At 41.8% G+C, this 27,554-nt stretch overlaps 1 protein-coding gene across 3 annotated transcripts in view; it reads left to right on the top strand.

Annotated features, from left to right (window-relative positions):
• The window catches only part of LOC127572752 (contactin-associated protein-like 5), a 1,205,714-nt gene that overhangs the window by 1,023,269 nt on the left and 154,891 nt on the right, over positions 1–27,554 (top strand). For all 3 annotated transcript variants that reach the window (XM_052020359.1, XM_052020369.1, XM_052020350.1), the window contains one exon: positions 7,429–7,653. In XM_052020359.1, the coding sequence (XP_051876319.1) occupies positions 7,429–7,653 (225 nt within the window). The remainder of the gene's footprint in view (positions 1–7,428; positions 7,654–27,554) is intronic.

Raw genomic sequence — 27,554 nt, 5'->3', positions numbered from 1 at the left:
AGATCTGAGGGTTGAGGTTTTCACAGAGAGGGCTGTGGTTATTTGGAACAAGCTGATAGGGCAGGTGGTAGAGACAGATATAATTGCAAAGTTTAACAGGTATTTGGAGAGGTGCTTGGATAGGAAAGTGGAAGAGAGATACAGGCCTAATGCAGGTAAGTGGGATTAGTACATTTAGGCATCATGGTCAGCAGGGACAAGATGGGTCAATAGGGCCCATTTCTGTGCTGTACAGTTTTATAATTCTATGCAAGTCCAGGTGTATGCTTTGACACTGAAAATATTTTAAGGTCCAAACTTTGATGTCAGCATGGGAAAACAACCCGAGCAGTTTCTAATAGAGTGTGTGGTTCAAGATGAAGACATCATTCATGGATGAAGGCTGAGGCACTCCCTTGGTAATTTTCATTCCTTCACTGATCAGCTGCCTGAGTCCCAGGTTTAGAATTTCTTCACTAATTGCTTCGCATATTTACCTTCTTCTTCTTTAAGATGCTTCTTAATACCTATTCCTTTAACCACAATTTTGAGCACCTGTTGTATTACCTCCTGGTGTCAGCTCAGTACCAAACGTTGGTTGATAATGTTCCTGTGGTGACTTAGTACATGTAATTGGAATTGGAATTAATTTATTATTGTCACATGTACTGACATACAGTGAAAATCTTAGTTTTGCAAGGCATCCATATAAATCATTTCAAAATTTAAATATATTGAGGTAGTACAAGGGAAAAGCAAAAGCAGAATGCAAAGTATAGTGTTACAGTTACAGAGAAAGTGCAGTGCAGGTAGACAAATACGGTGCAAGGGCCATGATGAGGTAGATTGTGAGGTCAAGAGTTCACCTTTAATGTACAAGAGGTCCATTCAAGAGTCTTATGACATCTTAATAAGCTGTCCTTGACCTGGTGGTACTTGTTTTTAAGCTTCTGTATCTTCTGCTCAATGGGAGGGGAGAGAAGAGAGAATGTCCGGGGTGGGTGGGGTCTTTGATTCTGCTGGCTGCTTCACCAAGGCAGCGAGAAGTGTAGACAGAGTCCATGGAGGGGAGGCTGACTTTCGTGATGGACTGAGCTGTGTGCACAACCCTTTGCAATTTCTTGCAGTCTTGGGCAGAGAAGTAGCCATACCAAGCTGTAATGCATCTGGATAGGACGCTTTCAATGGTGCACCTATAAGAACTGGTGAGGGTCAACAGAAACATGCTGAATTTCCTGAGCCTTCTGAGGAAGTAAAGGCACTGGTGTGCTTTTTTGGCCATGGTGTCTACATCATTGGACCAGGACAAGCTGTTGTTGATGTTTACACCTAGGAACTTAAAGCTCTTCAGTCATCTCCACCTCAGCACCATTGATTCATACAGGAGCATGTGCTGCACCTGCTTCCTGAAGTCAATGGCCAGCTCTTTTGTTGACATTGAGGGGAAGGTTGTTGTCATGACACCATGACACCAGGCTCTCTATCTTCTTCATGTACTCCGTCTCGTCACTATTTGAGATTAAGTTGTTTATTCACCTGATGTGGGTTTCACTGGCAATGTCAGCATTTATTACCCATTCCTAATTACCTCTGTAATGAGGAGGTAGTTAAGAGTCAACTACATTAGTGTGTCTAGAATTGCAGATTTGCCACACCAGGTAATGATGACAGACTGCCTTCCCTGAAAGACATCTGTGAACGACAAACCACACATGATTTTACAACATTCCAGTTTTCTTCACAGTCTTCAATATAGATAATCTGTAACTTCATTTACACTTTCAGAATTTATTTCATTTGTTAAATTTAATTTTATAGCTGTCCATGTGAGGTTTGAACTCATGGATCAAAGGTCCAGTAACATGTACATTTTTTTAATAGAAGTTGTTTACTCAGTGAAAATCACTTCCACAAAATACTCTTGTCACTTTATACTAAGAATACAGAATACTTTATTTTTATGTAGATCTTATGAATAACCGTACCTAAACAGTGACACATTTATTGAAAAACATGAGCTAATTTTCACTTACGCATCATTAAAATTCAAATATGCAGAATTAAAATTTGGCCTAATGAACATTTAAAGTATCAACATAGATGTTGTTTGAGCTTGCCAGATTTTTTGTTAACTTTGACCTGAATTCTGCAATCAATTGCTTGTTTGAGGGCAACCTAATTATGGCAGTAGCACTAAACAAATTGCAGTAAAAGCATGGGATGGCAATCCTGATTGAACATTTAGTGCATCTTTTCAATTGAGTAAGACCAAAGTACACAGAGAAGTAAAGGCCCTTCAACCAGCGTCTTTGGAAATTGATATTAATGCAAGTGGGTTAATTGTTATGTAAGTATGCGCGGAATAATTCTTATATATATTTAAAGTGTAGTTATCACTTTTGTTTTGTTGACATTGAGAGATTCAGTATTGGCTCACCCATAGGAGACAGAGGGTGGTGGTAGATGGAGCGTATTCTGCCTGGAGATCGATGACCAGGAGTGTTCCGCAGGGATCTGTTCTGGGACCCCCTGCTCTGTGATTTTTATAAATGACTTGGATGAGGATGTGGAAGGGTGGATTAGCAAGTTTGCAGATGACACGAAGGTTGGTGGTGTTGTGGATAGTGTAGAAGGTTGCTATCAGGACATTGATAGACCTGGGCTGAGAAGTAGCAGATGGAGTTCAACCCAGAAAAGTGTGAAGTGATACATTTTGGAAGATCGAATTTGAAGGCAGAATACAAGGTTAATGGCAGGACCCTTAACAGTGTGGAGTAACAGAGGGATCTTGGGGTCCACGTCCATAGATCCCTCAAGGTTGCCTTGTAAGTCGATAGGGTTGTTAAGAAGGAGTATGGTGTGTTGGCCATTAGTCGGGGTATTGAGTTCAAGAGCCACGAGGTAGTGTTGCAGATCTACAGAACTCTATTTAGACCACACTTGGAGAATTGTGTTCCGTTCTGGTTGCCTCATTTTAGGAAGGATGTGGAAGCTTTAGAGAGGGTGCAGAGGAGGTTTACCAGGATGCTGCCTGGATCGGAGAGCATGTCTTATGAGGGGCATTATTTTAAGCCTAACACGAGGGGGAATAATTTTAAGGTGATTGGAGGAAGGTATAAGGAGGATGCCAGAGGTAAGTGTTTTTACACAGAGGATGGTGGGTGCATGGAACGCACTGCCGGCAGAGGTTATGGGGACAGATACATCAGGGACATTTAAGAGACTCTTAGATAGCCACACAAATGACAGCGAAATGGACGGTTACGTGAGAGGGAAGGGTTAGATAGATATTAGACCAGGATAAAATGCCGGCACAACATTGTGGGCCGAAGGGCCTGTACTGTGCTGTAATGTTCTGTGTTCTCTGTTCTATGTTATGATCAGTTCTCACAGCTGATAAGGGTGGTGGAAATACCATAAATCTAGGTTCTTGGAAGAGAATTGGACAGGCACCAGAGACACAAGAGACTACAGATGCTGGAATTGGGAGCAACAAACAATCTGCTGGAGGTTGGGTCAAACAGCATCTTCAGGGGGAAAAGAATTGTCAACGTTTTGGGGTGAAACCCTGCATCAGATTCATTTGCTGGACGGTGGGAAAAGAAGAGAAGGAGAGATGGAGAGAGTGTCTGTGTATGAGAGAGAAAAAGATGGAAAGAGCATGTGTGTGTATGAGAGAGAGCAAAAGATAGAGAGAGAGAGAGAGAGAAAGAGAGAGACAAAGAGAGAGACAGAGAGAGAGGGAGAGCCACTAAGAGGAAAGATGGTAAGTGAGACAACAGGAGTATGCAGCAGAGCAACAGAGGAGGCTTACCGCTGCTGTCTCTTCCCCTCATAATTTTGTGCACCACCGTCAGGTCCAGCAAGATTTTCGCTTTTGGGGTCATTATTAAACTTTCCATTACTCCGTGTTCAGTTCTTTAGTGGGATTCCATGATCTTTACTACCAGCGACAGTCAGCTGACAGAAACAGAATCAGAATCAAGTTTATTATCACTGACATATGTCGTGAAATTTGTTGTTTTGTGACAGCAGCACAGTGCAGGACATAAAACTTACTGTAAGTGACAAAATAAATAAATAATGTGAAAGAGGAATAACGAGGTAGTGCTCATGGACCATTCAGAAATTGAGACACCTATATAATAAGCTGACATTCAGAGGTATTTAGACAGACACTTAAGTAGACAAGGCATAGAAGGATACAGTCAGGCAAACGGGATTAGTGTAGATGGACAAAAAGGCCAGCATGGACATGGTGGGCCGAAGGGCCTGCTTCTACGTCAACTGACTCTATGACAATCTTTCATTCTGGGCGATGATCTATCCCTCTCCTTAAATATTGGTACTTTAATAGCAATCCACCAGTCCTCAAGCACTAGAAAATTATTAAATATGTTTAACTATGTCTCTGCTACCTACTGCTGTGAGACTCAAGAAAAGAATGACTTAGTTATGCAGCAACCTTCACAACTTTCACTCGGATGTCCCATACACCACTTCAATGTCACCGCCATTGTAAAGTAAAAAAAATATTTGTTGCTGGATAAATGGCTGACACCAGGAGAATTCCACTGCTTTCTTTGAATATTCCCACAGGATCTTTGCATTCTCCTGAGGAGGTGACAGGGCTTTGGTTTAACGACTTTTATTGCAAGACAGCATATTAAACAGCTCAACACCCTCCCAGCATTACTGTCAGCCTGGATTTTGTACTCAAACTCTCTGGAGTAGGAATTGAACTTGCAACCTTGCAGCTGTAGCATTGAGCTAAGGCTGGTGCCAACATGGGACAGGCTGAACCACCAGTGATTCAATCTTCCCTTCAATGTAACACAGGGGAAAACAAATATCTTCTGTTGCACAAACAATAACGTTTTCTCCTTTAGTTAACAGGAAATGTATGGCAAAGCATATTTAGGTCAACATTAGCAAATAATCATATCGTACCATACCTTTGGTTCACTTTAGTTGTCTGACCTGTGGATATGACCATCACTGGCTGGCAAGCATCCCTATTGCCCATTTATTATTGCCCTTAGGAGATACTTCCTTCCAGAGCAAATTGCAAGGACAATTTGGAGAACAGTTAATAATCAACCACGTTGGTGTAGGTTCCTAATCAGGGGCTGCACATTTGTGCTGCTGGTAGACTCACTACTTCACATGCCAGAGACCTGGGTTCAATCCCGACTTCATATGCTGTCTGTCTGGAGTTTGCCATTCTCCCTCTGACAAGCATTCTCGGGTTCTCCAGTGTTCTCCATCCAGTGCATCTTCTCGATGCGTTGCTTCAGGAAGACTAACTATATCTTCAAGAATGCCTGCCATCCTGGCCATTCCCCTTTCTCTCTTCTACCTTCTGGGAGAAGATACAGGAGCTTGAAAGCCCAGATGACCAGACTCATGAACGTCTTCTTCCCCACTGCTATCAGACTTCTGAACCAATCACCTCCTTCACACCCCCTTCCTGGTGGCGCTGCCACATTCTCGGATGCTTAATTCTATCTCCTTCGGTTATTCTGTTATTGTTACTTTCACATTTCACTTTGCACCAGTTCAGATTGCACTGCAAGCTTTTGCAGTGTTCTGTTGTTTTGCGCTCATTGCTGTATTTATTGTTGTATTTATGTACACTGTTTACTCAGTGAGCTTCGCGCAAGCAAGGAAGGTGTGTATGACGATAAATTAATCTAAATCTCAATCAGATGTCCCAAAGACATATGGATTGGTAGGTTAATTGACCACTGTATATTGCCCCTTGTGTGTAAGTGTGTCAGACAATCTGGAGGAAGTTGATGAAGATAAGATAAGATAAGATGTTTATTTGTCACATGTACATTGAAACACACAGTGAACTGTGTCTTTTTGCGTTACTGAGAATGTGCTGGGGGCAGCCTGCAAGTGTCGCCATTCTTCCGGTGCCAATATAACATGCCCACATCTCCTAACCCTTACATCTTTGGAATGTGGGAGGAAACTGGAGCACCCAGAGGAAACCCATGCAGACACATGGGGAGAACGTACAAACTCCTTGCCGACAGCATCGGGAATTGAGCCCAGGTCGCTAATGTGGGGATAATAAAAAATTGAGATTACCATGTGATTTCTGTAAATGGGTGATTGATGGTCAGTGTGGAATTGGTATTAGTTTATTATTGTCACTTGTACCGAGGTACAGTGAAAAACTTGTCTTGCATACCGTTCGTACAGATCAATACATTACACAGTGCATTGAGGTAGTATAGGGTAAAAACAATAACAGAATACAGAGTAAAGTGTCACAGCTACAGGGAAGTGCATTGCAGGTAGACAATAAGGTGCAAAGTCAAACAAGGTAGATTGTGAGGTCTCATCGTATAAGGGAACCGTTCAATGGTCTTATCACCATGGGATAGGAGCTGTCCTTGAGCCTGGTGGTATGTGGCCTCAGGCTCCTGTATCTTCTGCTGATGGGAGAGGAGAGGAAAGAGAATGACCCGGGTAGGTGGGGTCTTTGATTATACCGGCTTCTTCACCAAGGCAGCGAGAGCAATAGACAGAATCCATGGAGGGGAGGCTGGTTTCTGTGATGTGCTGACCTGTGTCCACAACTCTCTGCAGTTTCTTGCGGTCCTGGACAGAGTAGTTGTCATACCAAGCCATGACGTATCCAGATAGGATGCTTTCTATGGTGCATTGATAAAAGTTGGTGAGTATCCAAGGGGAAATGCCGAATTTCTTTAGTCTCCTGAGGAAGTAGAGGTGCTGGTGAGCTGAAGAATGATAGGTGAATTGATGGATTGAAGACCTGCTTCTATTGTGTATCTCTCTGTGACTCAATGACTCTACGACAAACCAGGTAAGCACATATGAAATTAAAAAAAACAGAACATCCTGGAAACATCCTGCAGAAAGAGAAACAGAGCTAACATCAGGGTGTCTGACCTGTAACATTAACTGTTTCTCTCTACGCAAATGCTGACTGACCTGTTGTGTGTTTCTAGAATTTTCTGTTTTTATTTCAGATTTCCAGCCTCTGCACTTTTTGTTTTGACTTTCAGTTAGGAGAATCACATTTCCTTCTCTGTCTGGTGTTTTAGTGAATCTGCTGGGTTTTTCCACTAGCCTCTCAGTCTCATGGTCACCTTTACAGATACCAACTTTTTGTTGTCAAATTTGTTTTTGAAATCAAATTCAACCTCTCAAATTTCCAGTGTACACCTTGATTCAACGTCTCCTGGTTTGTCGGTCAATATATTGAAGTATCAGTCTAGTAACAAGGCTATTATAATCCCAGAGAGGTTCAAAATGGAAATCTCATTCTGCGATCCTTGTCAGTTATATTCCTTTTGCACTGTATTGTTAATTTGTCACAGATATAGTTACCTCAATTAGACTAAAATTCTACAATGACTTTCTGCAGTGATGCTATGCAGTCATGTAAACACTGATCTTTTTTCTTTACAGAGGTATCTGCCTTGTTTAAGGTTGGAACATCCTTAATATACAACTTCCAGGAATTTTATGGGATTGCCAAGAATCTCAGTGCACATTTATCTGCCATCTACATGGACAAGACTACTCCAACTGAGAACACTGCTTTCAGCTTCCGAACAACACAGGCTCCCAGCATCCTCCTGTATGTGGATACTTACCACGACGAGTATTTGGCTGTGATGTTACTGCAAAATGGTAAGTTCAAATAAAACCTTGCACACAAAAGTAATAGTCATAAAGATGCAATCAGAACTGTATGCTTTTAAATGTGGTGTGGCCAATGTCTCCCTTGAGCATGTCTCCATTGAGCAAAATAAGTTTGCAGAATAGATTTGGAGGAACAAAGTTTCGAATCTTCCAGCAAAGAATATGCAGATAATGCTTCCGTGAAACATGATGGGAAGTCTCAAGTGAAGCATTAATAAATCAGATTGGACCTGTGGCCTGTTTCTTTGCGATATGATTATCAATTTAACTATTTAAGCTCTTCAACATATCTGTTTTCATCTTTCCAGGATAACAAATCCTACCAGCTTCCTTTTATAGGATTGGTATCTTCCTTGATTGTGTTTTAATCTCACAACTCTTTCTATAGCATGTTGGATCACCCTTAATGTTGAAAAAATATTTGCTGATATCTGAACCATACTCTATTCCAGAACCTTGTTTCCACGCACTCCTGATCTGTCTCAAGATTGTACCGTTTCTCCAGATTTTTATTTCTTCTATCCCATTCAGAGACTCACAGACCTTTGTGAGACTCCCTTGGAGATAAATGCAATTAGATAGTCACGGATATCAGGATAATATTGCATGACACAGGCAAAGGTCATAGACAACTAACAGCAAGGTGAAAGCTGTCAATGATTCTTGCTTGCATCATACAATATTATATTGATATCTGCAATTATCTATCGTCTGAACATTTGAGTAGGATTATTGCCATTTTATATACCTGTGTATGTATTTTAAGACAAGTCAATTTGAGTTTATTGTCATATACGCAAGTACGGTGAGGTACAGATACAATGAAAAACTTGCTTGCAACACCATCACAGGCAAGTAGACTCAGACAACACACAGAGTATAAATTATACATAAATTATACAAGACTGTGCAAAAAAAGACTGTGCAAAACAAGACATTAGTGCGAAAAAACACATGATAGTGCAAGAGGTAATGTCACATTCCGTTGCTGAGGTAGGATGAAGATTGTGCAGGTCGGTTCAAGAACCTGATGGTTGCAGGAAAGTAGCTGTTCCTGAACCTGATAGTGTGAAGTTAATTTTATTCCATTTTCCACTTACTTTGTAGTCAGCACTCCCAAGGAAAGATCAGCAAGTGTCATCACAACAGATTTGCTGTTGAGAAAATTAAAATTAATAAGAGATTGGAATTGACGTTGGCTTATTATTGTCACATCTACTGTGGTACAGTGAAAAAGTTGTCTGGCATACCGTTCATACAGATCAATTCATTACACAGTGCATTGGGGTAGTACAAGGTAAAACAATAAAACAATGCAGAATAAAGTGTAACAGCTACAGTGAAAATGCAGTGCAAGTAGACAATAAGGTGCAAGGTCATAGCGAGGTAGATTGTGAGGTCCAGAGTCCACCTGATTGTACTAGGGAACTGTTCAATAGTCTTATAGCTGTCCTTGAGCCTGGTGGCACATGCTTTCAGGCTTTTGTATCTTCTGCCTGATGGGACAGGGGAGAAGAGAGAATGTTTAGGGTGGGTGGAGTCTTTGATTATGTTGGCTGCTTTACCGAGGCAGCAAGAAGTTTAGACAGAGTCTATGGGGAGCAGGCTGGTTTCCGTGATGCGCTGTGCTGTGTCCACAACTGTCTGCAGTTTCTTGCAGTCCCGGGCAGAGCAGCTGCCATATCAAGCCGCGAGGCATCCAGATAGAATGCTTTCTATGGTGCATCAATAAAAATTGGTGAGAGTCGATGGGGACCTGCCAAATTTCTTTAGTCGACCACATATATTTCTAGTGCCTGTTTTCCTTATTAGCAACATTATAAATTCATTGGTAACACTTTTTAACACCTGGTTGCACTTCTGCTCTCCAAATGATTAATGTGCTTGCAGCCCGACCATGGTATAGTTACAATAAGAACTCAGCTATTTATTTTTGACAAACATCATTTGTTCTTGGTCCCATTTCACAAGCCAAAGGTAAGCTAAAATAAACAACAGAAGAATCAAAGGGGCATTGGCCCCTTTGAATTTACGGACAATAAATAACATACAATTGTTCCTTATTGTAAGAGCTACTTTGCTCCCTGTAGCTGAGTTATCAAATTATATTTCCCTGTTGACAGTCATCACAATCAGAGCTCTTCCACTGCACGGAAGTATTGAACAAAAACACTCCTCATTTCTTTTTCAATACCTGTTTTTTTTTCGATTTCAGGAGCCTTCCTTATTATTAACTTCAATCCTTATTCAAGCAGTGCTTTTGTTCAGTCAACCACTGGGGCATTTGTTCAACTGTCAGTCGTGGCCTCATTGTGTTCCAACAGTTAAATACATCAGTGGTCAGTCTGGTCCCATCAAGGCGAAAATGATTCATGACAAACAAGACTTACATTTTCAAGGATTATCATCAATTTATCTCAAAGTTTTTCATGTTATGAATTTTATATAGCTGTGTTTTTATTTGGATATTTATTGGCTATTTTTTTAATTGATAATTGTTTTATTATCAGAACATTACAGCACAGTACAGGCCCTTCGGCCCACAATGTTGTGCCAACATTTTATCCTGCTTTATGATCTAGCTAAACCTTCCCTCCCAAATAGCCTCCCATTTCTCGATCATTCATGCGTCTATCTGAGAGTCTCTTAAATGTCCCTAATATATCTGCCTGTCACACACACTGAAATACAGTGAAAAGCTTTTGTTTGCGTGCCATCCAGACAGATGATTCCATATATAAGTACATCGAGGTAGTACAAAAGGGAAAAGAAAACAGAATGCAGAATGTCGTGTTACAATTACAGAAAAATTGCAATGCAGGTAGACAAATGAAGTGCAAGGGCTGCAGTGAGGTAGACTGAGAGATCAGAAGTTCATCTTTTGCGTACGAGAGGTCCATTCAAGAGTCTTATAACAGTGAGGTGAAAGCTGTCCTTGAGCCTGGTGGTGTGTGTTCTCAAGCTTTTGTATCTTCTGCCTGCTGGGAGGAGGGAGAAGAGAGAATGACCAGGGTGGGAGGGGTCCTTGATTATGTTCGCAAAGTTATGCGTTTGGAGCTTTTTTTGGCCAATCTTAACCTACTTTAAAGTTAAGATAAAGAAGTTTTTTAAAAATTGTAAATGAATTGGTTAAGTGGCTAGTGCTATTGTCACTCCCTCCTAATAATTACTTCCATTTTCAGCTCTTGCAATCAGAGAAATTTCTTTCTCGTGGATTTTGGAATTGATAGGTTGTATGGAGATGGAACTGGCCCGCCATCAGAACTTGCTGCCAATAGATTCTGCCTCCCAGCCCCCACTAACATGAACCCAACTGGCCAAGTTGATCCGTTGATTCTGAGGGTACAGCATGAGGTAGAGCAGGTTGTGATCTCGAGACCTTGTCGCTACGATGTCATGATGGCCTTTTGACAGTTCACTGTTGTCAAAGGCCTTTGAACTATTTTTAAGTGTCCACTCTCTATTGGAAAATAGCCAACAATTCTCTGTGCAACAGCTGGTTAGAGGCAAGTTTGAAACAGTCCAATGCTCTAGGTTTGACCTAAGTAAAAAAAAGATAAAGTTAAAACGGAAATGAGAAACATAAAGAAAATGAAAACAAGCTACAGGATTAAATGTTTTCTCTCAAAAGTTCTTTTACGTATTTCTTTTGTACTTAAATTCAGGAAATCCCTCCCGAAGACCCTTAGTCTCTTACCCCTTTCTTCCTTTATGAAATGACTTAAAACAAGACTTCTACACCCAAGCTTTTGATTATCTACAATCATATCTTCTGATAAGCATCAAATTGGTACTTGGCAACACTCCTGTGAAGCACTTTGGGGGATTTATGCTCTGTTAAAGATGCTCTCTGAAAGGAAGTTACCGTTTTGTAGTGTTAATTAATGCCTCTGAGAATTGACTAGTTTTAAAATTGGATTGACAGTGTTCATTCAATATCATATCATATGCAGCAGGAAAAAAGTTTGAATCTGCTCACAGACTATTCTTTATTCAAAAAAATGTTGACTTGTTAGAGGTACACAAGATCATGAGCAGCATAGACAGGATGAAAGCACATAGTCTTTTTCCCAGGGAGGGGACGCTAAAAACAAGAGGGCATATGTTTAAGATCAGAGGCGAGAGATTTAAAAGGGACATTCAGGAGCAGCTTCTTCACACAAATGGTAGTGCATATTTGGAATAAGCTGCTAGAAATAGTGATTGAGGTGGCATGGTAGTGTAGCGGTTAGCATAACGCTATTACAGCACCAATGACCCGGGTTCAATTCTGGCCACAGTCTGTAAGGAGTTTGTACATTGTCCCTGTGTCTGCATGGATTTCCTCCAGGTTCTCCGGTTTCCTCCCCCATTCCAAAAAGACATATGAGTTAGGAAGTTGTGGGCATGTTATGTTGGTGCCGGAAGTGTGGTGACACTTGCAGACTGCCCCCAGAACACTCTACGCAAAAGATGCATTTCACTCTTTGTTTCAATGTACATGTGACTAATAAAGACATCTTATTTTGTCTTAACATTTAAAAGCCATCTAGACAAGTACATGGAGAGGAGAGGTTGAGAGGGCTATGGGCCAAACGCAGGCAGATGGGACCAGCTCGCTGGGCAACACAGTCGGCGTGGACGAGATGGGCCAAAGGGTCTGTTTCCATGCTGTATGACTCTATGATGTTGATATCCCTGGCCAGAACAGCATTTATCATCTGTCCTGAATTAACTTCTTAACTAAAATGCTTGCTGGGCTACTTCAGAGGACAGTTAAGAGTCACGCATAGACCATACAAGTAAAGATCTGAACTGAGTTTTATGGCAATCCATTACTTCAATGATCATCGATAATGATGCAAGCTTTCTAATTCCAGATTTATTTCCTTATTCGAATGTAAATCCCTTGGCTTCCAGGGTGAGTTTCAAACTCACAGTCCAGAACTCTGGATTTAACCATGAACTACTATGCAAATGTACCCAACAACCTTTTATCAAGTTTTAACAATGTACTGGAGAGAGTTGTCCTGTCTCAGTGCTAAATGTTTTGTTTCTCCTGGAAACCAACAGTTTTAGAAACACTGCTCCTGATAACTGGATTAAAAGACAACAAAGAGACTGGAGAAATAAAAGATTGCAGATGCTGGAATCTGGAGCAATACCAAAGCTCTGGAGGAACTCAGCGGGTCAGGCAGCATCTAAGTAGATGATATCTGATCTGTTGAGTCAAAGTCAAGTTTATTGTCACATGCACAAGTACATGTATGCACAGGTGCAATGAAAAACTTATTTGCAGCAACATCGCAGGTACATTGCATTATACAGTATACTGTAAGTAGCATTCACAAGAATAAAACATAAATTAAACATAAATTATACACAATTTTTTACAAGAAAGAACACTATTGGAACAAAAAAATGTCCATTTGTGCAAAATAATCAAAGTGATCTTAGTGTTCCTCCAGTGATTTGTGTATTACAACAAAAAGATAGATAGGTAGATATCTTTATTAGTCACTTGTACATTGAAACACACAGAGAAATGCATCTTTTGCATCGAGTGTTCTGGGGGCAGCCCGCAAGTGTCGCCACGCTTCCGCTGCCAACATAGCATGCCCACAACTTCCTAACCCGTACATCATTGGGATGAGGGAGGAAGCCGGAGCACCCAGAGAAAACCAACGCAGACATGGGGAGAACGTACAAACTTTTTACAGACAGCGGTGGGAATTGAGCCTGGATCGCTGGCGCTGTAATAACGTTACACTAACCGCTACTCTACCATACCTGCTCAGTGTGCCTGCCCAGCCTGCCCATATTTTTCACTCAGTAACAACAAGGTTCATGAAAAAGCCCAGGAAGGTTCAAGAACAGGTTCAGATGTACGCTCTTAGAGTCTGCATATATACTCAGGCAGTCTACGTGGTGCAGTTTTGGACAGGAAATCCAGAAGCTTGGGTTTCCTTGCATATTAGTTCACCACCAGGCACCTTTTGTCAATGGTGACTTTGCTGCCTGATCTGTGTAATTAATACCTTGGCTTCTATGTGGTCAGCAGAGTCATAAACTGCTGGACTAGATAGGTCTGGTCCTCAAATCAGGCGTGTTGGATGCCTATCTGAACCCAGGAGTCCAATCCCAAATCCCAGATGGAGCAGTCCAATAAGATCTCCAATCTTTGGAAGAGGTCTGATTCTCAAAATTGGTGGAATGTAATCCCAGGTGTTCTATTTCCAGAACATTGCGAGGGAAGTTTTTGATCCCAATCCCGTGGTCTTCAACTTTTGTGAGGATGTTCTGATTGTCATTGAGTAATAGTGTCACTTGGCTTGGAAACATTAAGCCCTCACCAGCCACCAAACTCTCACTTTGCACTAATCCTGCAATAATCCCATACTAGATGCAATTTACAGTGGTCAATTCACCGACCAACCTGCTCATCTTATGGATGTAGAAGGGAACTATAGTGGGGAATGGCATGGTGTGGGGGGAAGGAGTGGGTAGAATTAAGGAAGCTCTCTATTTCTTCTACAAAGCAAGCAAAATTCTGAACACACTTACAATTTTCCCAAAACTTCAACCTCTTTCTGCTGCCAAGAATTCCCGAGCCCTCCAAAAACAGTCAGCCCATAGAAATAACCTGTAATATTTTTGATAATTTGAGATTCTTAGGCTCATTAAAATATGTAAATTGTGAACCTGAGAGCAAATTGGCTGCTCCTGCCTTGTCCAACATTGGTCAATTCAGGAAGTGTTTTCACAATGTTCTCAGAACTTCCACAATTTACTCCCCTCATCCCCCAATCTCACATACATAGAACACAGTACAGGCCCTTCGGCCCACGATGTTGTGCCAACATTTTATCCTGCTCTAAGATTTATCTAACCCTTCCCTCCCACATAGCCCTCCTTTTCTCTATAATTCATGTGTCTATCTGAGAGTCTCTTAAATGTCCTTAATGCATCTGCCCCCACCACCTCTGCCGGCAGTGCATTCCATGCACCCATCACTCTGTGTGTAAAAATACTTACCTCTGACATCCCCCTTATACCTTCCTCCAATCACCTTTAAATTATGCCCCTCATGTAAGCTATTGTCGCCCTGGGGAAAAGTCTCTGACTGTCCACTCGATGTATGCCTCTTATCATCTTGTGGACCTCTATCAAGTAACCTCTACTTTCAAGTGACCTCTACTTATGAAAGTTACCATTACCCCTTATGGTCCAGCACAGAATGAGGTCATTTGGCCCATTGTTCCTGTGCTGCCTCTTTGGTATAGATATCAAATTAGTTTCAATACCTGCTCCTTCCCCATAGATCTGCAAAGTTTCCCCTTCAATTATTCAGCCTATTCCTTCTGAAAGGTACCATTGGATCTGCTTCCATCAACTTTTTGGACAAAGCACTCCTCATGACATCTCTGGTAGTTTTGCTATTTTTCTTAAATCTGTACCATTTGGTCACTGATCCTTCTGAGATTGGAAAGAATTTCTTTTCAAAGCTATGTGAACACCTGCACAAGATCTTCTCAACTTCTCCACTTCAATGAAAAGTAGAGAGGTAAGAGGTTCAGAGGGGATCTGAGGGGGAGATTTTTTTTCACCCAGAGAGTGGTTGGAATCTGGAATACACTGTATGAAGAGGTGATGAAGGTAGGTGCTCTCCATCAAGGCAAGCATTTGAATCACCAGAAGACACACAAGTCTATGGACCAAAAGTAGGTAAATGGGACTAGAATAGATGTTCAATGGCTGGCATGGAAATAATAGGCCAAAGGGTCTGTTTCTGTGCTAAATGAATCCATGACTCTGTGAAAACAGCCCTGGCTTCTCCTGAGTCTCCACATTACTGGTAACATCCTGTGTGTTCCTTAAAAGAAATTTTTAAAGCCTACCTTGAAGGACACATCACCTGTACATGGCCTCTACCTCAGGATGAAAGTGTACAGCCTTTGCATTATATTCTGACATTTGTACTCATTGTCAAAGCAGCAGGCACATTAAAGTTTTACTTCCAGGCTTGCTGTACTGAAGTGTTTTGAATTATCTTAAGTTGGAGAGGGAAAAACATAATCTGCACGAGGATGACCCTTCAAGGTGAATGCTGCTTCGTTCCCCAGACAGTTATATTCCAGAGGGATCTCTCACAAGAGCAGTCTGCCCAGCACAGATAATGATAGAGCAGTATCCAGGGAACTGATGCAGAGTTTGCAGTCCCAAGGAAAGATATTAAAGGACGTTTGAATTATGAATGATTCTCATCATGTCTCTCTGAGCTATAGGAAACTTGGCCCTCGATTCCCAGTGGGAAAACAGGGCTGACCCGGATTTGAGGTGGAGGAGAGAGAAAGAGAAAGCACAGACCGATGAAGTAAATTCGTTGGATGCAGAGGGAGGAAATACAGAGAGAGTTTGAAGAATGGATTGCTTTAAAGTTTGACCAAAGATTCTTTTGAACTCCTCGGGGACCCAATGATTACTGAAATACCACGTTAAGCAGCAGAAAAGGGTAAAGACAATATTTTATGTGTAAGAATAAAGATATTGCACAATTAATAAAGTAACTATCAATGACTTCAAGATTAATCTGAATGTCCTAATGAAAATACAGCAGTCACATCAGACTGCTCTAGAACTGTACATTCACAACAGCAGTGGTGGCACACTGTACTCTGTCTCTGAAAGTAAGTTCCACTGAAACCAACGGTAGTGACTTTCAGAAGAGTATAAGGCACAGATCCCTCTGTGTTGCACATTGAGTATTGGCAACCAAACACAAATATTTCCAGCCACTTCCACTCATTGCCATACATAAGTCACACTTGGCAATATCAATGGACAAATGGTCAACTAATCGGTCGGCATAACTTCATCAATGACATTGACCCAGTTAAATCGATCAGGAAGTGCTGGTTAAACATTGTCCTCTGACCCATCTACTAAATCTAGGATTTTTGTCCAGAGATTCTCTGGTCATGAAACAGATGGCACTCTACAAGCAAAGGTGGTCATTGAACATGGAACGTAGAACGTAGAACATAGAACAGCACAGTACGGGCCCTTCAGCCCACGATGTTGTGCCGACCTATATAAACCTACTCCATGATTAATCTAACCCTTCCCTCCTACACAGTCCATAGCCCTCCATTTTTCTTACTTCCATGTGCCTATCTAAGAGTCTATCTATTGTGGGCTGCAAAGTACCATGGTACATGGGGGTAAAGGAGTCATGAGCTTAATACAGAGGTTGAGTTAAAATGCTGATATGCCTTTCCCTCATATGCACAATATTTTCAAAATACTTTTCCAAATATTTTTTAATGCAAACTGTTGTCAGGTAGCAGACGTAATATCAGTGTGCAACACCATGGAATTTCATGCATGCATGTAGTACTCCACTTCCAAAACTTGGTTCCACTGAAGACACGGAAGACAAAATTTTAGTGAAGGAGTAGACTGCATGTGCACTACAACATGGTGCTCATAGCATATGCGACTAAGGATGAATTCCCACCTTTGGCATTTTCTAATCACGTTGATTTGTGATAATTTCTGCTTTCCCAGAAGTAGCTAAAAGATCTCACCACACGATCTGAAGAAAAGTAGGGAGTTCTCCTCAAGTGACCAAGCCGATATTCCCCCATCTTCCACCATCACTGGGAAGCTACGATCATCCAGCTATTATTATTTGTAGGGCCTGCCTTTGTGCAAATTGGCTACTGTGTTTCTTGTAGTAGGATACAAGACGCAAAGACGTGAGGATATATGAGAGAAAAAAGTGTTTACTGAGGGGAATTGTTATGATCTGGAACTTCCTGCTTGTGAAAACAGAATCGATTGTTTTTTTACAAAGTGAATTGGTTAGGTACTTCTGGGAAAACATTTTACAGGATTAAGGGGAAAGTGGAGGGAATAGGACAAGCAGGTTTGTTGTACAAAGACACGATGGACTAATGGCTTTCTTCTGCTTTAAGATTCAATTTTAGGATTCTATGATACTGGCTGAATTTCAAATGCATAAGTTGGAATTTGAATGAGTTTATTATTGTCACATCCACCAAGCTAAAGTGAACAACTTATCTTGCATACCATTCATACAGATCAATTCATTACAACAGTACATTGAGGTAGTACGGGGTAAAACAATAACAGAGTGCAGAATAAAATGTACCAGCTACAGAGAAAATGAAGTGCAGGGAGACAATGCTGGTCTTTTCAGAAAAATGCAATCCAAAATCAATGTGGCTCAGTAAAAATTACGTCTGTGATCATTTCCAAGTGAAATTACACCAACTATGAGGGTAGACCAAGCACTTCTGGTTGGGATTCAGGCTACCACACCATCTCTTTTCACACTTCCACACATGAACCTAATGACATCAAGCTTTGCCAACATTAATTGGAGCTCCCCAGGTCCAGAAAACAAAACTGTTATTTGGCACTCAGATAAATTGGATTGCAGTCTGTTGAATTGTACATTTAAATGCCATTGTAAGGGCCAAGGTGTACAACTTGACGCTTCACAAGACAGCTCCAAAATTCACTGGAGACACCTCCCAATGTGCTCAGACTGTGCTCGGATGAGAAAAGAGTATTTCTTTAAGTTAACCACTCTCTCCTCCTCCTGTTTGGGTGGCCTCTGTCTTATTCTTTACATTTACACCTTCAAAGGACAATATGAAGTAAATAATCTTCTCACTGGATAGTTTCCATTTTCAGGCATTGTTCCATTGTAAGTGAGTTCTCCCTCCTGCATGTGCCTCATTCACCAACAACTCAACGTCTCGCTCAGAAAACCTTGGTGCTCTGTGTATGCTCTCTCCAGTCTTCCTCACTTCCATGGCAGCCATAGTGTGCATCACTGCTTTGGGGAGTCTTTAAGAGCTGATTTCATTTTCCACTAAATGGCTCCAGCTGTGATATATTGGGGGTGCTCCTACAAAGTCAGGAATTTGAGCATCTTTTTAGGTGGAAATCTTGCTGACAGTTGTACAACACTGGTCTTGATGCACAGTTTTGACCCTAAACTTTGACAATTTCTTTCCTCCCACAGATGCTGCTCGAGCCACTGAATTCCTCCAGCAGGTTGTTTGTTGCTGACAGTTGTACATTTGTTTACAGCCAATTTCACAATCTTTCAGTGATATTGATTTAGCACCAACATTACACAACAATATGTTGGAGTGTCAGAAAAGATTAAATCCAACCTCCAGGCAAAAATATTTTACTTGCGGTATTGTAAACTGATGTGTTCCATGAAAAGAGCTAAATAATAATAAATCTTTTTTTTAAACTAAAATAAAACTTCGATAATTTGGCACTTTTGGAACATTGGTACTGTCACTTTTGCAGAGCTATTGGCTGTAATACCCAAACACAGTTTTATTTTCATTTCTTTTCATGTTACATAGTATCATAGAATTATAGAATTGTACAGCACTAAAGAAGGTGTATGTTAAGGAGGCGTATGGTGTGTTGGCCTTCAATAGTTGGGGTATTGAGTTTAAGAGCCACAAGGTAATGTCGCAGCTCTGGTTAGACCACACTTGGAGTATTGTGTTCAGTGCACGGTAGCATAGTGGTTAGCACAATGCTTTACAGCGCCAGCAACCTGGGTTCAAATCCAACCACTGTCTGTAAGGAGTTTGTATGTTCTCCCCGTGTCTGTGTGGGTTTCCTCCGGGTGCTCCGGTTTCCTCCCACATTCCAAAGACGTACAGGTTAGGAAGTTATGGGCATTCTATGTTGGCGCCGGAAGCGTGGCGACATTTGCGGGCTGCCCCCCAAAATCACTATGCAAAAGATGTATTTCACTGTGTGTTTCGATGTACATGTGACTAATAAAGATCTTATTATTATAGGAAGGATGTGGAAGCTTTAGAGAGGGGAGAAGATAGAATTACCAGGATGCTGCCTGGATTGGAGAGCATGTCTTATAGGTTGAGTTTGCTTGGGTTTTTCTCTTTGGAGAGAAGGAGGATGAGAGGTGGCTTGATAGAGGTGGACAAGATGACAAGAGGCATAGATCGTGTGGACATTCAGAGACTTTTCTCTCAGGGCGAAAATGGCTTACACAAGGGGGCATAATTTTAGGGTGATTGGAAGAAGGTATAAGAGGGATGTCAGAGGTAAGTTTTTTACGCAGAGAGTGGTGGGTGCATGGAACACACTGCGGGCAGAGGTTGTGGAGGCAGATACATTAGGGACATTTAAGAGACTCTTAGATAGCCACATGAATGGTTGAAAAATGGAGGGCTATGTGGGAGGGAAAGGTTAGATAGATATTAGAGCAGGATAAAATGTGGGCCGAAGGCCCTGTACTGTGCTGTAATGTTCTATGTTCTATCTAAAAACAAGCCCTTTCAGCCCATTTTGTCTGTGTTAACCACAATGCCAATCAACACCAACTCCATTTCCCTGCATTAGATCCATATCTCTCGATGCCTTTCCTATCCAAGAACCTGTCCAAATGCCTTTTAAAGGCAGCTCGTTCCAGATAACAACTGCCCTCTGTGGGAAAAACCTACCCTTCTGTGGTATAATCAAGTTTCCAGAGAACCCCAGGAGGTTAAAGGAAGCAGGAAATCTGGACCCTGGCTCTGGCCACAAAACTACGCACATTCCTGTCCTCTGCAGTTCTGGAGCCCAACCTTGGTTCCCATTTTACACCTTAATTGGTAATTAGTAATTGGTTTGTTATTGTCACATGCATTGAGGTACAGGAAGTCCCCGACTAAAGTACGCCCGACTTAAGAACGCCCGTACTTATGATCCGACCTTCGTGGTCGGTTCGTAAGCGGGCTCGGCGCCCAATCCTACCACGGTGGTGGTACACCTTCTTTGGCCCAACCCCGGGCCAAGTGCGCATGTGCAGCTGGGGAACCCCGGACCAAGTGCGTATGTGCGGCTGGAGACATGTGCGGCCGCGATCCCCGGCCCAAGAGCATATGTGCGGCCGCGATCCCCGGCTCAAGTGCACATGCGCAGCTGCGATCCCCGGCTCAAGTGCGCATGCGCGGACACTGTTCCGAGTTACATACAAAATCGGGTTACGAACAGTCTCAAAAACGGAACTCGTTCGTAACCCAGGGACTTCCTGTACAGTGAAAAACTTTGTTTTGCATGCCATCCATAGAGATAACTTCATCACATCAGTATAGCAGTCAACATAATCAAAGACTCCAACCCCCTCAGACATTCTCTCCTCTCCCCTCTCCCACTGGGCAGAAGATACTAAAGCCTGAAAGCACGTACCAACAGGCTCAAGGACAGCTTCTACCCCACTGTTATCAGACTATTGAGTGGTCCCCTAGTACGATAAGATGGACTCTTGACCTCACAGTCCCCTTCGTTGTGACCTTGCACCTTACTGTCTACCTGCACTGCACTTTCTCTGTAGCCGTTACACTTTATTCTGCATTCTGTTATAGTTTTACCCTCTACTACCTCAATGCACTGTGTAATGAATTGATCTGTATGAATTGTATGCAAGACAAGCTTTTCGCTGTACCTTGATACATGTGATAATAATAATAAATCAAACCAAACCAAACCAAACATCAGTACACATGTGTTAGCCAGATGCCAAACCATCAGGATTTCTGAATAACTGAAGACCGGATTATCAAAGTTTTACTGTGTCTCCTGCAACACATCAATAGAACTGAGTTCACAACCAAGAAGATTAATCTAACTGTTTTTGTAATATGTAGACCTAACTTTCACTTCATTTACTATTTTTGTATTTAGAAAACCAGTTGCTTACTGTTAATTAAGAAGCAGTGTGAAAGCTTCTCTGAATAAATTGGGATTGTGGGTTACTTTTTAAAACAGTATGTGCAATTTCAAAGTAATTATGGAGAAAATGTTTTGTATTACTGAATCAATATTTAATGGCTTCAGCTAGATTACTGTTGTAATGACTTATTTCACCTGAGACCTACTTATAATGAGTTTGTGTTATCGCATATCCTTGAACCTGATCTAAAATTCACATTCAGTTCATTAAACAAAGACACATTTCTGTATCATTTTGGACAGTTGGGAAGGTTTCTTTATCCCAGAGGCGGAGTTATTGAATATATCTAAGGCACAGACTGGCAAACATATAGAGTACAAGTGGGTTGAAAGTATAGAGAAAGAGTGGAAAAGTGATGTTGAGGCTAAGACTGCATCAGCTGTGACCTTATTGAATAACAATGCAGGACAGAGATGTTGACAGCCCTACCATTGTTTCTGTTCCTTATAGCCTTATGTTTATTAAGCAAAGTGTGTAAGATATAAACTTGGGTTAACTGAAGATCGCATTGTGGGAATTTCTGTTGTAGAGTCATAGAGTCACACAGCATGGAAACGGGCCCTTCAGCTCAACTATCCATGCCGACCAAAATGCCCATCTAAGCTAGTCCCATTTCCCCGTGTTTAGCCCATATCCCTCCATATCTTTCCAATCCATGTACCTGTCCATGTGCCTGTTAAACGTTGTTAATGTACCTGCCTCAACCACTTCCTCAGGTAGCTCATTCCATTACTGGACCAGCCTTCTGGGTGAAAAAGTTTTCCCTCAGTCCCTGCTTTTCATTTCTCAGTTCTCCTCCAAAGTACTTTCTCTTCTGTCTCTTGTCTCTTTATCTTTTCCCCTTGCTCTTTCCCTCCTTATTTCTCCTTTCTTCCACTCTCTCCTCTCCACCTTCATCCATTTTTTGCTTCTCCCACTTTCTTCTTGCTATGATTCAGTTCCGTTTCCAGCTGACCTCCACCATTACCGTCAAAAACCTAAGGTAATGTTAATTTAACATGAAGTAATTTTTTTTTCCTAAAATTTCCATATTTGATCTCTTCAATCCTGCAGACCTCAATGTCCTTTTAGTTTTTGGATAGCCTCCAAAGACTATTTGCAAAAAGTAGGGTGAGTGGAATTTGAGGTAACCTTGTGATATGGATTGGTAAATGACTGAGTGTTACAGACGGAGCAAAAAATTATCTGGAGTTGCAATGTTAATTTGCTCATGTATTATAATGAAGGAGTGTTTCTGAAATAGTTCATAGATTATAGAAGAGTACAGCACAGAACAGGCCCTTCAGCCCACAATGTTGTGCCATCATAGCTAATCCCTTCTACCTACAGAATGCCCATATCCCTGCATTTTCCTCTCATTCATGTGCCCATCCAAGCCCCCCTTAAAAGCCCACAATGAATTTGCCTCCACCACCCTATCGGGCAGCATATTCCAGGCATCCACCACTCTCTCAGTAAAAAACTTACCCCTCACGTCTGTTCTGAACCTACCGCTTCTCACCTTAAACCATGCCCTCTGGTATTGGATCACTCAATAATGGGAAAAAGATATTGCTTGTCCACCCTATCTCTGCCCCTCATAATTTAATACAATTCCAACAGATCACCCCTCAGCCTCTGCTGCTCCAGAGAAAAGACCCCAAGTTTGTCCAGCCTCTCCTGATAGCACATGCCCTCTAATCCAGGCAGCATCCTAGTAAACCTTCTCTGCACCCTCTCTAAAGCCTCGACATCCTTCCTAAAGTGAGGTGACCAGAATTGCATGCAATACTCTTAATGCGGCCTAACCAGAGTTCTATAGAGATGCATCATAACTTCTTGACTCCTATATTCAATACCTCGATTAATGAAAGCAAGTATTCTATTAGCCTTCTCAACCACCTAGTCTACCTGTGTAGCCACTATCAATGAGTCATGGACTTGCACCCCAAGGTCTCTCTGCTCTTCAACACTGTTAAGGGTCTTGCCCTTAAGAGTGTACTGCCTCTTGACATTAGTCCTAGTAAGATGCAACACCTCACATTTATCCGGGTTAAACTCCATCTGCCATTTCTCTGCCCACATCTGCAACTAATCGTATCCCGTTGTATCCGTTGTCAGTTCCCTACGCTATTCACAACTCCACCAATCTTGGTAGCGTCTGCCAATCTTGGAAATGTGGTCCTTTTGATTTTGATTAAATCAACCAACCTCCTCTGCATTGACTCCGTCTACACTGCCCACTGCCTCAGGAAAGCAGTTAATATAATTAAGGACCCCTCCCTCCCCTGTCATTCTCTCTTCTCCCCTCTCCCGTCAGGCCTGAGAGCACGAACCACCAGACACAAGGACAGCGTCTATCTCACTGTTATCATACTCCAGAACAGACCTCTATGCTAAAAGATGAATGCTTGAACTCTTGATCTCCTAATCTGCTACATTGTGGCCTTGCACTTTGTTTGTCTACCTACACAGGACTTTCTCTCTAACTGCAACACTTTATTCTGCATTCTGTTTTCTCTTTACTACTTTGATGTAATTATATATAGCGTGATCTGTCTGGATGGCATGCAAAACAATAGTTTTTGATTGTATCTCATTGTATCTCACCACCCAGAGAGTGGTTGGTGTATGGAATGCACTGCCTGGGGTGGTGGTGGAGGCAGATACATTGGACAGGTTCAAGAGCTTGTTGGATAGCATATGGAGGAGTGTGGGATGGGGGGATATGTGGGAGGAAGGGGTTAGGTAGTGTGAGAGTGGTTTGATGGACGGCACAACATGGTGGGCCGAAGAGCCTGTTTTGTGCTGTGTGGTTTTATGGTTCTATGGTGGTTCTATGTGACAATAATAAACTGATACCATAGGTTAGACGATTGTTTATTGACTGCAGCTCTGCCTTCAATGCTATAATCCCAAGCAAACTTGTCACCAAACTCCATGATCTAGGACTCAACACCTCCCTCTGTAACTGGATCCTTGATTTTCTACCAACAGACCACAATTAGTGAGGATAGGCAGCAATACCTCTGGCACAATTATTCTCAACACTGGTGCCCCACAAGGCTGCATCCTCAGCACTCTACTCTACTCCCTATATACTTATGACTGCATGGCCAGATTCTGCTCTAACCACCGTTGTAGGCCATATCTCAAACAGCAATGAGTTGGACTACAGGAAGGAGATAGAGAGCTTAGTGGCAAGGTGTCATGACAACAACCTTTTCCTCAAACAAAAGAGCTGGTCATTGACTTCAGGAAAGGGGGCGGTGTACATGCACATTCTACATCAATGGTTCTGAGGTCGAAAGGGTTGAGAGCTTCAAGTTCCTGGGAATGAAAATTACCAATAGCCTATCCTGGTCAAATCACATAGAAGCCATGGTCAAGAAAGCTCACCAGCACCCTTACTTCCTCAGGAGGCTAAAGAAATTCAGTATGTCCCCTTTGACACTCACAAACTTTTATCAATGCACCATAGAAAGCATCCTATCTGGATGTATCACAGCTTGGTACAGCAACTGCTCTGCCCAAGACCACAAGAAGCCGCAGAGAGTTGTGGACACAACCCAGCACGTCATGGAAACCAGCCTCCCCTCCTTGGTCTCTGTCTATACCTCTTGCTGCCTTGGCGAAACAGCCAGCATAATCAAAGACCCCACCCACCTGGATCATTCTTTCTTCTCTCCTCTTCCATCAGGTAGAAGATACCATAAGGGCACATACCACCAGGCTTAAGGACAGCTTCTACCCCACTGTGATAAGACTATTGAACGGTTCCCTTATACAATGAGATAGACTCTGACCTCACGACCTACCTTGTTGTGACCTTGCACCTTATTGCACTGCACTTTCTCTGTAGCTGTGACACCTTACTCTCTACTGTTATTGTTTTTACCTGTACTACCTCAATGTACTCTGTACTAACTCAGTGTAACTGCACTGTGTAATGAATTGACCTGTACGATCGGTCTGCAAGACAAGATTTTCACTGCACCTTGGTACAAGTGACAATAATAAACTAATACCAATACCAACATATATGTAATATGATCGGCATTTAGCACATTTCTATCTCAGAAGTGTTCTCTGCAGGATACTCTGGTGAGGTCACAGTTTGTCACCATGTATGTTAATCACTTGGCTGAAGGAAGTTGCACAGTCAAGTTTGAGGATGACCTTAAGTTTGCAAATTTAGTTAATGATGTAGATGGGAACAGCAAATTACAAAAGAATGCATACATGCTCAGTAGATGCGTAAAGCAATGGCAGATGGAGCTAAATGTGGATTTGGTTGGATCTCAAAAAGTAAAATTAGAGTATCTTCTCAATTTTAGGAAATGAGGAAGTCCAAGGACCAAAGAAGCTAAAGTGTTTGTGAATATAAATGACTGAAAACCTGTGTAGTACACTGAAAGCTCAGCCATCACAGTCTGCACAGGTTCACAGGCACACAATAACACAGCGAGTAGAGCTGCTGTCTAATAACTCAAGTGACGTAGGTTCAATCCTGCCCTCTGGTGTTGTTTGTGAGGAGAATGCAGGAATGCAGGTGACCACCTGGGTTTCTCCTGGCTGCTCTGGCATCTTTTTGTATTCCAAAGGTATGCTGGTTGGTATTGGTATTGGTTTATTATTGTCACTTGTACCAAGGTACAGTGAAAAACCTCTTCCATACCATTCATACAGATCGATTCATTACACAGTGCATTGAGGTAATACACCGCCCCCTTTCCTGAAGTCAATGACCAGCTCTTTTGTTTTGCTGACATTGAAGGAAAGGTTGTTGTCATGACACCATGTCTCTAAGCTCTGTATGTTAATTGTCAGCTCTAATTTCCCCCACTGTTGGTAGATGGTAGAACTGTTGGGAATATGGGGAGAATAGGTTACAGGGAAAATTGACGGGGGGATGAAATTGCTTTGTCAACTAGCATCAAGTTGATGAGCTGAATGGGTTCCTCCAATGTCAGAAGTAAAAATGTAAAGAATACTAATGTATTAACTAGGATAAAAAAATAAACTGATGAACTGAGGTGGGAGATATTTGGAGGTTGATTAAGACACAGGGTGTTTTAAAGAGAGCGCTACAGAAGGAGACAAAGGAAGAGCATGAAAGGGTTCAGGAAAGGGATTCCTTCAGTTGATCATTTAGTTGATCAGTGAAGGCACAGCTGTCAATGATAAGGCAGTATTTCATGTTTTATCGGCTTCCTCTTAACATCGACACCAATGACTGAGGATAAAGTCACTTTGGAACATGCAGTTGAAGAAATAGAGAGAGTCTGAGATAAATCCTTGAGGGAAGCTGGAGCAGGTGGTGCCATGTAGGTAGACCAGCCACTGCTGGAGATAATCTGCCGATTATGGGATAGTTAAGTCAAGACCAACTCACCTGGAGAAACGTTTGAGATGACTGATACCTCCAATAGTGTTCAGAGAGATAATACACCACAACAAAGGGCAATTGTTTGTACTTTTTGTTGAATATCTAAAGCAGCCATGTAAATGATTTACCAGAGCATCAGATTCTCTGCAGGTTTATGATTTTCATTTAACAAAACAGATTATTTTGTCATTTTCACTTTGCTTTTCAGGAGAATTTTCTGTGAGCAAATTGATTGCTGCGTTTTCTATATCACTGCAGTGACAATATTTCCAAAGCACTTTATTGGTAGTACAGTGTTGTGGGATACCCTGAGGTTGTGGAAGGAGCTTCAAGCATTTTGTGAAGACCCCAGCAGCAATCAGATAAATTGCTAGCCTGCATTCTCGAGGGCTGGATGGTCAACTCAAGTTCAAAACCTACTTGGGAATTAAACTTCAAGTGAATGTCTAAATTTGTAATTAAATATAATTTGAATTGGAATTGGAATTGGTTTAGTATTGTCACATGTACTGAGGTGAAGTGAAAAACTTGTCTTGCATACCATTCATAGAGATCAATTCATTACACAGTGCATTGAGGTAGTACAAGGTAACACGATATAGAATGCAGAGTAAAGTGTCACAGCTACAGAGAAAGTGCAGTGCAGGTAGACAATAAGGTGCAAGGTCATAACGAGGTAGACTGTGAGGGCAAGAGCTCATCTTATCGTACTAGGGAACCGTTCAATAGTCTTATAACAGT

This window comes from Pristis pectinata, chromosome 1 (genome assembly GCF_009764475.1).
Source record: "Pristis pectinata isolate sPriPec2 chromosome 1, sPriPec2.1.pri, whole genome shotgun sequence".
Classification (NCBI taxonomy): domain Eukaryota; kingdom Metazoa; phylum Chordata; class Chondrichthyes; order Rhinopristiformes; family Pristidae; genus Pristis; species Pristis pectinata.
The sequence above is the reverse complement of the archived record's forward strand: the minus strand, read 5'-3'. Positions and strand labels throughout refer to the sequence as shown.